Source organism: Monodon monoceros, unplaced genomic scaffold, assembly GCF_005190385.1.
Source record: "Monodon monoceros isolate NGI ecotype Baffin Bay Population unplaced genomic scaffold, NGI_Narwhal_1 Super_Scaffold_10, whole genome shotgun sequence".
NCBI classification, from domain to species: Eukaryota; Metazoa; Chordata; class Mammalia; order Artiodactyla; family Monodontidae; genus Monodon; species Monodon monoceros.
In genome coordinates, this window is record NW_021703766.1 from 3,216,903 (window position 1) to 3,229,735 (window position 12,833).

General features: G+C 51.9%; 1 protein-coding gene and 1 non-coding gene across 3 annotated transcripts; one reads left to right on the forward strand and one right to left on the reverse strand.

Annotated features, from left to right (window-relative positions):
* The first annotated feature begins 639 nt into the window (after positions 1–639).
* LOC114890078 lies at positions 640–770 on the forward strand. The gene has a single exon (XR_003792216.1). It is a non-coding gene; the product is annotated as a U6atac minor spliceosomal RNA (small nuclear RNA).
* A 4,308-nt stretch (positions 771–5,078) lies between these two features.
* Positions 5,079–12,791, reverse strand: LOC114890025. Of its 2 annotated transcripts, none has more exons than XM_029213527.1 (5): positions 12,663–12,791; positions 11,408–11,481; positions 6,946–7,113; positions 6,208–6,339; positions 5,079–5,347 (listed from the first exon to the last, which is right to left on the reverse strand). In XM_029213527.1, the coding sequence occupies exons 2-5, from the start codon at positions 11,478–11,480 to the stop codon at positions 5,211–5,213; spliced, it is 510 nt and encodes a 169-aa protein (XP_029069360.1). In that variant the 5' UTR covers position 11,481; positions 12,663–12,791; the 3' UTR covers positions 5,079–5,210. The 2 variants fall into 2 exon arrangements, with proteins under 2 accessions (XP_029069360.1, XP_029069361.1); XM_029213528.1 differs by having other exon boundaries at positions 12,688–12,777.
* Positions 12,792–12,833: the final 42 nt, after the last annotated feature.

Consider the following 12,833-nt stretch of genomic DNA (forward strand, 5'->3'; position numbering starts at 1 on the left):
AAGCCATAATTAACGTTCTTAATGTCCTTCTTCTACTACCCATTCTGCTTCCTTTGCCCCTCTCCAGGGCTCAGCTGGTTGAGGTTCTGCACCTATTGGAGTGACCCTCATTCACGTAGGTCATGAATAGGGTCTGAATGCTTGGTGGTCCTGTCTCTTTGTTGTTACTATGAACTACTGTTTTACGTTGACTTTGACTGTTGGACTTGGAAGATCTAAGTAAGAGGCACCCAGGAGAGTCCCCTGGGTTCTAGCCATAGCTTTCCTCAGCCCCATTATGTAACACAAACCCCATTTCCCGTTTATACTCAGGATCACACGTCCCACAGAGTGAGTAACCCTCTTCTCTTTCTGTTGGTCAGCGGCATGAGAAGCCCATCCAGTCTTGGCGAACTCAATCTCCAGCTCACGGGAGCCCACTGTGGCGTCTCCTGGTGGAAGCGTTCATTCACTCCCTAAGGAATCAGACCTCCAAACCAACAGAGAGAGTGTTCACAAATGGGAAAGAAAGACCCTGTCGATGTGTTATTAGGTGTAACTGTGAAAGGAGACGCTCCCCTTTCCACCTCGGATCCCTGGCCCATGTATTCAGTCTAAGAGAAAGAGAGAAGCACACACTGCTCCCTGATTAAAAGCATCATTTCGTATGAAAGGAAAGAAAGTTAGCATTCTCCTTGACGAGGATGGAAGATGCCCTTGGGTCTCACGACATGCAGACAGTTAAAGCACTGCTACCTACTTCCCGGCTCTTCCCACTTCTAGGTATATTCCCAAAGAATCGAGAGCTGAGACTCAAACAAATTTGGTACGCCCATGTTCGTATCAGCACTACTCACAACAGCCGAAGGAAACAACCCAAATGTCCCTCACAGGACAAAGGGATAAAGAGAATGAGGTGTATACATACAATGGAAAATTATTCGACCTTAAAAAAGAAAGGAGGAAACTCTGACATATGCTACAACATGAACAAACCTTGAGGTCATTATGTTGAGTGAAATAAGTCATACACACAAGGCAACACACAGTATGATTCCAGTTACATGAGGTTCATAGCGTCTGCAAATTCATACAGACAGAGAGTAGAAGAGCAGTTACCAGGGGCTGGGGGAGGGGAGAATGGGGAGCTACAGTTTAACAGGTACGGAATTTTCAGTTTGGGATGATGGAAGTTCTGGAGATGGAGAGCGATGATGGCTGTACAACAATGCAAAGGCACCTAATGCCATTGACCTGCACATTTAAAAATGGTTAAAACGGTGAATTTCATGCTACATATATTCCCACAATACAAAATTGATATAAAAAAGGCATATACTGCATCCTGTAAGATAGAATCCCATTCCCTGAGAGCGTTATCGCCCAAGTGCCCACCACTGAGTGTTCAGAAGTCCGCTGCCTCTAGGTGAGGGGTAGCGGGACCAGTGAGCCCGCTGATGCAGGAAGGAAGTCCACCGGTGCCGTGCTGGGGCTTCTCAATGGTCTCCGCCATTGGCAGGTTAGGTACACGACACCCGTGGCCGGCAGGTCAGCCTCGGGGAAAGGAAGTCTAGGTAATGGGGCCTGCACGGCCTCCATCCCTGCCACCACGGCGGCTTAGTTCACGGACCCACTGAACACACACACACTGACGTGCTGGGGGGAGAGCCGGCCAACAACCCCCACTCTTGTTGGCTGCTTCTATCTCTGAGCGTTGCTCGCGCTTCCCTGTTTCCTCGTGTGTCTCAGGACCCAGACACTGAAATACGTTGGACAGACGGTAATCCGTTGTCGAAGCTGAAGTTCGCTTTCCTGAACTTCTAGAAGGAGGTGTGGTTCAGGATAACGTTTCTAATTTCACAAGGTTGTTTTCAATTTGGGGTTGAAAAATATGGCAACTGGCCTTCTGAGATCTGGGGCCTGTCTTCAGCTCCTCCGCACATATCTGGGGCTCGCCGTTCCTTCAGCCCTGCCACCCCTGCCCTGGTCAGTCTGATCCACTGTCAGCAATTTCTCTGCAGTGTGGGTCCCTGTCTCACAGGTCAGCCCAGGAGGGTCAGTGTCAGGACTGAGAGTACTCCTGCCCCTGGACCTTACTGAGGGCCCCCAGCATTCGCCCGCTGTTGGACCGGACAACCCTCCCGGCTTCATCAGCTGGTCCCACCACACCTCCTCCCTGGCAAAACCCTCGGCTACCCCGGGGTCTCAGCTCTCAGGTCCATCAGCTGTCCCTGCTTCCCTCTGCTTCCCCTGGCACCAAAGCGGATACTGTGCAGGGCTTGTGGCCGTGCTTGATCTGCCCCCACCCATCTGTCCTTCGGGGGATCACGGGGGTCGGTTCACAGTAATATCTCCTCACCTCATTTTTTGGTATTATCAACAGGGTTTTTGGTTTTGCTCTCTAGTTACCACTTCTATGCGGGGTTTCACAGAAATTCTAAAAGTATGCCACCACAGCCTTCACCTCCCCAGAATCCGCCCCCCCCCCAAATTGGTCATGATCACTTTTATTGTTGTAGGCAACCAGTGTTTGGGTGGATTTGCCCTCATGGTTTCCAATCCCTTTGCTCCCCCTTCTTTCTTATAGCTCACTCCTTCCGAGTTTTCTCCTTCCTGGATTATGTCCTTCAGCGCTTCTGCCAGCAAAGGCCTGTTGGTAATCAATACTCCTCATGTTCGCCTGTATTTATTTTTTCCCTCGCTCTTGCTTAATAGTTGAGCTGACTTTATCATTCTAGTTGAAACTATGGTTCCACTGCCTTGTGGCATCTAGGGTTGCGTTTGATACGTCTGCTGCTACTTGTTCCTTTGTACATAATGCTTTTTAAGCTCTATAGGGTAGAAAGCTGCCAGCCGGTAACAAGGTGAGCACTGACTGACAGGCACAAATAAGAAGAGTAGAAAAGGATGAAACACACTTTAAACGGCAAGGAGCTCTCCACGCGTCAGGTGAGAGCCAGCAGCCCAGCAGGGCCTTGCAACGCTCCCAGGTAGAGTCCAAGCCTGGGCTGGTCAGGGACCCCCCACTCTGAAGAATCTCCACTCCTGGGGGGGACAGGGACCCTCTGGCCTCCGGGGAGCTAAGCCGGTGGCTGTCCCGTCAGCCTTCTTGGTGTTTCTCCAAGTCCTGCCCCAACTTCATGTTACACAAGGAACCACAACAGTCTCCCCAGACACCCTGGGAGGGGCAGGGTGAGCGCCCTGTCTGCGGCTACATGAGCACACCCCCCAAGAGAGCTCAGCCTGCCCTCTCTCCTGGGCCCCCATGCTCTCCACACCCTTCCCCTCCTCTCTCACGTGGTCTCAGCCCCACGGGTCGTCTTTCAGGTCCTCGAACCGAGTGAGCTCCGTCCTCAGGGCCTTCGTCCGCGGTCCTTCGAGCATGACCGTCTCCACCCGTGCCCCCTCGTCCCTGCCTCTGCTCAAGGGTGGGCGAGAGTCATCAAGTCTCAGCTCAAGGGCTACCTCCTCGGGGACGTCTCCCACCACCGACCTCGAATTTTTCCCACCCCCAGCTGAAACCCCCCCTCCATCACCACCCTGAGCCCCCTCGAACCCTCTAATTACGTTGTCCGTTGTTTCACTCGTCCTCGGTGCTCCTGGGAGCCCCAACGGTGAGCCCCAAGGGTCGTGTTCACTGTTACTCTGACAACATGCAGACCACGCATAAGTGCTCGTAGACCTCCAGCTTAAGGATGGTGGGCTGGATCGAGCATTCACTGTTTCCTCCTGAATTTCCACTAAAATGGCAGTAAAGGGATTTTTTTTTTTTTTAAGGCATAGACCCACAAAGACAGAGAGACAGAAGAGGACAACAGTCTCATCTTGGAAGTTGACGCTGAGGTACAGGTGGCCATCCTCTGAACAAGTGCAAGAGTGGTTCCGACGTGGCCGGGGGAAGCCCCCAGGCCCAGGGAGACTCCGTGTGAAGCCACTCCAGGGCAGCAGCAGTCCGGGGGTCAGTCTCCAGCACCCCCGACTCCCACTCAGGCAGAGCCCTCGGCCTCTAGCTGCATTCAGCTCCACCACCCAACCCGGGAAGGGCCCCTTCCTCTTGGGGTCGTTCTGGTGAGTGAGACGGTGAGCGCCTGGCCCATGGCAGGGGACCCATCAGTGATCGTTCAAGGGTCAGAAGAGCCAGGTGAGGGGCCAGGTCAGAACTCCAGCCCCACCACAGGAGCCCTCGCTGGCAAGAAGCTGAAAATGGCACTGCCTGAGGGAGGTCCAAGCCACCCAGAGCCACACTGGTCCTCACAGCCAGACTCGCAGCCCACAGCTCCCGGCACTTCCTCTCCCCCCAGACGGCCCCCCGGGGAGTCAGCTGGCCCTTGAGAACAAGCCAGCAAGGCCATTTCCAGAGCAGCGGGAGATACTGCAATCAGGGGCTACAGTTCACCTGCCCCTCCTGTTACACTGGTTGGTTCAAGCCCTCTCACAAGCCTTTCTAAGGCCAACTTCCTGTGACATTCCTCTGGTCGAGCTCTAGGGACCAACTTCCCTTCCCAGTCACAGCTCCCCCCCGACCCACCCCTGCACCAATGCTGCTGGGAGACCCCTCTGCACCCGCTCTATTCTGGAATCTGTTCTGCTTCCCCACGCAGGGGCTCCAGGACCCAGGGAGGGGAACGGACGTTAGAGCCAGGGGAGAGAACCACAGGACAGACGGAGGAGCCCCTACAGGACGCCTGCCGGGGGCTCAGGCAGGGCTCCTTAACTCCTGCCCGGCCTACGACTGGCTTCGCTGTTGCTTCTTAGATAAAAAAAGGCAGGAGCACAGAACTCGGTCTGCCCTTCCCAATCTCGTGGTCACACACTCCAACCAACACTCACAATTTCAAGGGGAGAGACAGTCCCAGGAGAAAAGCGACCACGGTGAGGTCTGTCAGTCTGGCTACTGTGATGGGGATTTAACTCTCATAAAAATCTCTTGTCAAAACATCCCATACCACAGGACTCTATATTTTTAGTTTTTATATGCTATCCCCTAATAAAACTTATTTTTGCCAGTTCATTTATACCCAAAATGTACTTACTACAGACACCTGGGAAAAACTTACTGTGTTTCAAACGACGCTTTCACTTCCTTCAGTTATCATCAAAGAAGCAGCCACGAGGACGTCACGTAAACTGCTCGTTTATTAGCACTGGTACTGGGAAAGAACACTCCCGTAAACGTGCGGAGCTGCACGGAGGTGACAAGGGGGGGGCTCCGGCGTGCGAACGGCGGGCCCTTACTTCTTCCACTCGTTCCTGTCGTAGTCCCACTTGGCTGAGAAGCCCTGGATCGGGGCCACCTTCATGTCGAGCATCCTCTTGGTCTGCTTGGCCACCCACTCCTCCTCAAAGGTGTGCGGGACGGGGCCGTACACTGCAGTCCAAAACAACTTCGTGAGGCAACGCTGTCCTGACCAGGTGTTTCCAAGCCAACGCGCTACACGGGTGAGGCCTTCCCCCATCTCCCTGGCAACCCGAGCGGCACAGCCATCTGCCACCTGACAGCCACACACAGGTGAACGCACTGATTTCGAATCCTGGGCACCGACAACTCGGTATTTCCAAATTATTCCTTCCTTTGTAAAAGCAAGCAATAAAATACTTAAGCTAAAAGCAGAGCGTCCTCTCTCTAGGACACAGACAATGGGTCTACAGGCAAGGACAGAACACAAACAGAACGAAAGGTGACGCGGGGGAAGAGCAGAGGGTCACAGGTCTGTCACCGACCCGCGTCCACAGGCAGGCCACACATACAGGATCACACCTGCTCAGCCCGGGAAGATACCTGCTCGGCTGGACAGACAGAACGCAGGACAGGCAGCACCAGAACAAGCACGCAGGCAGCGCAACGCTGGCCGGGCGGAAACTGCTAGGTCCGAAGACCCAGAACTCTGGTTACTGAGCTGCAGTCCCCGACGGCAGAAGCAGCCCTTGACGCGTAAACGTTCCCTTCTCCTTGAGCTAACCTCCACTACTCCTTCTTCTGACAACTGACTGGCGAGCAGAGAAAGCACTACTGGATACGTGGCGGGCCGCACAAAGGAAGCCGTTCGTGGCCGGGCGTGGCCCGCTCAGAATAAAGCACTCTGCTGACACCACTTCTGTTCACGTGAGCCAGTCTCTCAAACCCAGTACGCAAGCTGGGGATGGAGCCCAGGACGGAAGCGCCGACTTTGTGTGGAGGCCCCACGGCCCACTTCCGGGTACACGGCCCCTTCTCTCCCCGCCACTCACCGTACAGCTTCTCCCACATGAGGATGAGGCCAGTGAAGCCGATGAAGAACATGGCGGCGCCCACAACCGTCTTCCACTCGTTTGTGCTCCTGTTCATTTCTGCGAAGCTCTCCTTGAACTTGAGGCGGTACACTGGGGACAGAAAGGACAGCGCTGTAGGCGCAGAGGGCCATGGGGACCGACAGCCCCTCCGCAGGGCGGGGCTCCATCACTCCTCCCCACAACACGGGGGCGGCAAACATACAGCTAGGAACACAACACAGGCCTGAGGCCCGGACGCACCCACGCACACATAAGGGGGAAGGAAGGAGATGCATGAAGTTACGGAGTTTACTCTGGGCACAAAAAGGCAGTGAAATTCCTTCTCCTTTAGATTAAGGTTTAAGGGTCTATTTAAGCCCATAATACTTTCATGCCTCTTTCCTACCTGACAGTGAAATTTCGCTGATCTTCCATCAATAAGTTACAGCCAACCCAGTCCCACCCAGGGAGGCCCCGAGAAGCTACTCTCATACGCTAAGCCCTCTGCAGAGCCCTGCTCAGCAGCTCTGCATCCTTGTTCCCGCTCCTCCCCGGGGGGGGCTGGAGCCCACAAGCCTGGACAAAGGGGCCTGGGCCCTGGACAGCCCCACAGAGCCACAGCAACCCACCCTCCCCAGCACGCTGGGCTCTGGGCGGCAGCCCAGGACCAGAATTCTCGGCCAACGCAAGCTGCCCTTGCTTCCCTTAAATACCCACGTTCAACTTTCTCATCGATGGAGAGGCTGCTCCAGGAGGCCTTCTCCTTCTCCTTCAAGGCCTTCTGGCTGGCAGAAAGGCTCCTGACGTAGGCCACATCGGGCAAGGGGTAGTCACGCCGGTCGACGTAATTCGGGAGAGCATAGTCTTCACTCTTCACAACACTTCCTAAAACATGCATTGGATAAATATTTGAAAATTCACATGGGTTCAGAGTTACAAACAGGGCGGTGCTTCTAAAAACTAAAGTAAGTACGTGTACGTGCACCCTGAAAACTTCAGTTATCCCAGGGGCTGTGGCCACCATTCCGAACAGCCACAGGACTGTCATGTGCAACAGGGAGCAGGCCTTTCTGAGGGGCCCAGACGGCAAAGTGAGGCTGGCAGATGGGTAACAGCAGCGCTTTTCATCACAGCAAAACAAAAACCTGCCAGGGGCATCGCTAACAAGGCGGGACTTCCAGCAATGACCAGTGTTCATGCAGAGGTCAGAGGGGGCGCTCAGGTTCCCTGGACTGGACTGCAGACTGGACTAAGTGAAGGCCCTTCTGCAAGGGACTCCAACTAATGGGGAAGAACAAAAACAATATAAAACTCATAAAAAGGGCTTCCCTGGTGGGGCAGTGGTTGAGAGTCCGCCTGCCGATGCAGGGGACACGGGTTCGTGCCCCGGTCCGGGAAGATCCCACATGCCGCGGAGCGGCTGGGCCCGTGAGCCATGGCCGCTGAGCCTGCGCGTCCGGAGCCTGTGCTCCGCAACGGGAGAGGCCACAACAGTGAGAGGCCCGCATACCGCAAAAAAACAAAAAAAAAACTCATGAAAGAAACAAGGTTCAAAGTTCAGAAAGAAAGATGTATGAAAAGCTGGTTACTGCACCCCTGCTTATTACAGCAAAGTATCAAACAACCTGTGTCCAACCAAGGACGCACTAAGAAGCTGCACTCCTTAGAAACACGCCATCATGGAGCCATTTGGCCTGTTCAACAACGGTTTACCAAGCACCTACTGTATGCCAAGCGTGGCTCCAACCTGGGATGATCAGTGAACAACGCAAACATTCCTGCCTACCAGTGTCAACGTGCTAGAAGTGGGAATCAAACAATAAACTACAGAGCATGTTGGGAAATGAGAGATCTGGAAAAAAAGGAAAAAGGCAAGCAGAGGAAGGGAACCAGTGGTACATGCATGGCAGGAAACAAGTTACAACAGTACAATGAATGACAGAGATCCATGTGCCCAAAATGGAAAGACAACTGTGTACCCACCAAGTCACAGAACACTATCAGGGTTGTGTTTTCTTTTTAAAAAGCTAAGTTACATGTAGATACTCACAGGTATGTGTAACTAAACACACAAAACCCCCGGCAAGTTAAACCCAAGCTGTTATCAGTGGAAAGAGGAGAGGACAAAAATGAGGATTCTGCTCGAAAAGTGAGAAATTTTAGTGCCTTCACGTGGGTGTGTCCCCATGTATTCTTCCAGTAGAGAGGAAAAAAGTTCAGACAGCAGGAAAAAAAAGGAATAGCTTCAATTTTATTTAGGGTTTTCCCTCTGCAAAAAGCTGTGTTCAATTCTACCCTACATCTGCAAGAAAATTTTGTGTTCCAAACTGATTTAGAGGTATGAAGTCCTGCAAAAATGCTTCACCTCCATTTAGCTTAGTCCCAATGATTAAAATCTCCCCAAACACGTTAACAGTAGTGAAATAAAACCTTGAGTCTTAAAGCAGTAAAGTTTCTCTAGGTGCGTATCTGTGACTTGCAAATGCCTGGCGTACTTATATATTTATACCCGACCTTATCCCAAAAGGATGTGAGATGAAAATGGCTAGAATTACCTTCCAATTTAAAAACTCTCAAAATGATGAGTGGAGTACAAAGCACTCAGGTTACACATGAGTTATTAAAAATTGACGTTAACTGCAGTCATGAGAATGTTCTACAATTGACTGCGTGATAATGGCACAACTCAGTCAATGAACTAAAAACCACTCAAGTGCACCCTTTAGTGGGGGAATGTGTTATGCAAATTCCATCTCAATAAAGCTGTTATAAAGACGTAAATGCTCATAACCTTCAAACACTCTAAGCATGAAATTGCACTTTCTAGAACAAGAATGGCCAATTCGTGCTCTCAGGGCTGCCAAGGGCTCTTCAGCACTTTGGGCCTGGTCCCGCAGTAAATGGGGGGCGGGGAGGGGAGTGCGGAGCAGACACATAAAGGTTAACACGCCAAGCATCCCTGTTGAAAAGTGAGAAAAGCAAAGACTTTGCATTCTAGTGCATGTTTTAGCATGTCTATCCTCAAACTGGATGGATTTGGGGGAGCCTCTGCTCAGGCAATCTGGTGAATCTAAGCTCCCCTCTCAATCAGACGTGTCACCACACAAATATCCAAACTTCCCACAAGGGCTACCAATGGTGCTCCAGACTGTGCTATTTTATGTGGAGAACCGGTTCATGTATTCGTGTGCGACTTGTACAACTAAAACTTTAAAATTAAAGGACGAGACTTGTCTAATGGACTGCAGTTCTCTCCACCTGCCTACCGTGTGCTGGAGACGCGGCAATGAACAAGCCCGGTAAGGTCCCTGGCCTCCAAAGCTGGTGCTCTAGAAGCAGACGACACTCAAACTACCCCAAATCCACAGTCTCTAAGGAAGCACAAAGCAAGGTAAGGCAGGACAGGTGGTCAGGAAAGGCTGTTCTAAAATAACACCTGCACGGAGGGTGATGATTCGAAAGAAGCAAACATCCACACCTGTGGAGCTGAGGCAGGAGGGGCCAGCACAGTGCATCTGAGGAACAGAACACCCGTGCGGGCTGGGAGCCTGAGCCCACAGGAAGGGCTGGCGTGGGCTGCTCTTTGCCGCTCTGGGTCTGACATGACGAGACCAGAGAGGCTGGGCGCTGTTCGTACTCCAGGCACAAGAAGCCAGCAGGGGCTTCAAGAAGGGACTGACTAGATCCGACCTCCTCTGCCTAACGCAATACCCTAAGAATAAGTCACGGCCAATGCCACCAAGGGAGGTTCGAGTCGACTTCTTACAGAAGATCCGAACGACCGAAGGGACATGAAAGAACTCCTGGGGGTGACGGAAGTATTGTATGTCCTGACAGGGGTCGTTGTTACACAACTGTGTGAGTGTACCTAAATCCATAGAAACATAACACCCAGAAAAGATAAATTTTCCTTTCTGTAAATTATACTACCAACTAAACTAAGCAAACAAACTAAAAGCTAAGGGAATATATTAGCAAAACCAAAACGGAAACAAAATGTAATTTCTGTCCTACGTGACTTGCCAGGCTTTTAGTGAAGGAGTGCTTCTTCCTGCGTGTATGAACTAAACAACTAATTTTTTTCATTACCTAGTCATTTAAATTACATATTTCAATAATACTCTTACTAAAATGATCTGTTTTAGAGTCTATGTCCATCGTGTTATCCTGAGCAATACCAGCAATATAGAGAAACGTAAGACAACAGTACTGCCAACTACAGGACACAATTTTAAGGAAAAATTCACACACAAAGCAACTCAGGCAACAGCTTTTGAGCCCCTGGATACATAAGCCTTGCTCTCTGACTTTATCACCCACCACTCAAGCCTTGCCCTCGACCCCTCAGTAACACAACCTGCCATGCTGACTTGCATTTCCTCCTTCTGCTTGTTCTCCCTCCGACTGGAATGCCACTCCCCTCTGGAATGTGAGGTTAAACCTACTAGCCCTTCAGCAGAGCAAGGCCTCTCCTCTAGAAGCCTCCCCTGTACCCCAGAGGCCAGGCTAAATGTTCCTCCTCAGGGTCCATCTCTTACTGAAACGCTGCCTTCATGTATCTTCCCTCTCCAGACTGCAAACATCCTTGGGGAATGATTTCATATCTCATATTCTTTTATTCTAAGTGCCTAACAGTGACAAGTACAAAGAAGATGCTTGATAAATGCAAAACTAACCTCGCTATGTGCCAGGCACTGCACTAAGCTGTCTACATATATTTCAGGTGAGAAAACAGATTCCTAAGCGTGAGTAACTAGTCCAAGGTAGAAACGAGATTGAACCCAGTTCAGGCGAGGACTCCAAGCTCTTTCCCCTCCATGGTCCCAATAATGTAAACCGTGTTCAAGGTAAGTGGCTGGGAGTTTTGTCGGAGGGAGAGAGTGTTAAAGTCAGGTATAGTGGGGATCTCTTAAAAGGGGTGGAACTTGAACTTGGACCTGAAAACATGGGAAGGGAAGGAAAAGGGGGAAAATACCAGTCTAAGCAAAGACTCAGACCAGAATTCAATATGATTCATAAATAACTCTCTGATCTAGAAGTATGCCCCATTAACATATTTATACCTCCCCTCAAGTTCCTCAACAGCGTGATCAGGATCTTAGCCATCTCAGCCCTCTGTGTTTGAAACTCCAGCACAGGGCCTTAAACAGAGCAGAGCAAAAAGAAAAGTTGCACTTACCGTGTGCCCGTACACACACCGAAGTGGAAATTGCTCGCTTGCCAATTAGGCTAAATATTCTGGTAGCCAACATTCTGAAAAACAAAAACGTACCTTCCCTATGAATAAGCGTAAACACCTATTAGGAATGATTCTTCTTTTTGCCCCAATGCATTTTGGAAGTCAATGCAATTCTTTTTTCTTCTTCTCCCCCCTAACATAACTGATCCCTTCTTCATTACTGACTCTGAAATCACTAATTAAACTAGGATGAGGTTTTTTTTTCTCAGCAGTCAGCACGTCTTAACGGAACTTCATTATAAACCAAGCACCATATGCATGCACTTAAGGCAATTCAGAGAAAACTGGGTTTTTGGGTTATTTTGCATATCGTTTCTCTGCTTTTGTCTTTTAAACACTGGCTTTCTTACAAAGCAAAGAGAAAAATATTTTTAAAGGAGACTCTGGAAAAGCTAGAATGTGCTGCTATGATGGGCTCCATTGTTCAGAGAAAAAAAGTCAACAGTTCAAAGGGACGGTGGCACGCACTGCATTCATTATTTGGTTTAAGACCTAATGTGTGCACAAGACAGGAAGGGGAAACCCGGGAGAAAGGCTGCAAACAGGGCCCTGGGCCACTTCCAAACCCTGCAGGACAACGAATGACCTGGATGACCCACCTCTCACCTGGGCCTTCACTGAATCATGCCTAACTGCCCTACCTCCCCCTCCCTTAAAACTGGACGTTTCAGGGGACCCCACCGATGACGAAAAGGATGCCAAACGCATTCATAAAATACCCATTACGGGCAGAATAAACAGAAGCATGACCTCAGGGCTGAACTCGTTCTCGTTTCCCGTGTTTTCTCCACCTGCCTGGCCCGCGCGTGGGCGGACGCCGAACGCCTGCCCCTGAGAGCCCCGTTACACCCGGGGCGGTGGCGCAGCACCGTCTGAAGGAGAGGCCGGGAGCCCGCAAAGCGACCTGCCCTAGGGTGCGCGCCCGCGGCCAGCGGACGCTCCAAGGTCAGAGCCGAAGCCAGCCCGCGGCCGCGACAGCGCAGGCGAGGACCGGCCGATGCTTCTGGGAGGCACAGAGACCGCCACCCGGCAGCTCCGGAGCCCGGAGCCCCCGCCGGCCGGCCTCAATGTCACCGGGACCGGAGGCCCAACGCCGGTTCCTGCTAGCGCCGCGCGGCGCTCACGCAGGCCCGACGGCTCCCTGCGCCCGACCCTCACCAGTCTCGCGACGCAGACCGGTCGCCGGCTGCCTCACCTGCCGCCGCCCGGCCGCTGCTCACCTTGCCCGCCAACGACCGCCCTCTACGCCCCGGCTACTCACGACCGGAAAAGAGCGAGACCGCGCCGCGGAGCACCACGGGATCGAGGAAGACCCCACCCCGCGCCCGACCGCACTGGAGGTCACAGGACCGGAAGTCGGGGGGCG

Excerpts from the sequence above, each read along its gene's own strand:
- LOC114890025 (XM_029213527.1), bottom strand. The coding sequence starts at position 11,480 with ATGTTGGCTACCAGAATATTTAGCCTAATTGGCAAGCGAGCAATTTCC. Across the intron at positions 7,114-11,407 it reads GGTGTGTGTACGGGCACACG|GAAGTGTTGTGAAGAGTGAA; the intron begins GTAAGTGCAACT and ends TGCATGTTTTAG. Across the intron at positions 5,348-6,207 it reads CATGTGGGAGAAGCTGTACG|TGTACGGCCCCGTCCCGCAC; the intron begins GTGAGTGGCGGG and ends TTTGGACTGCAG.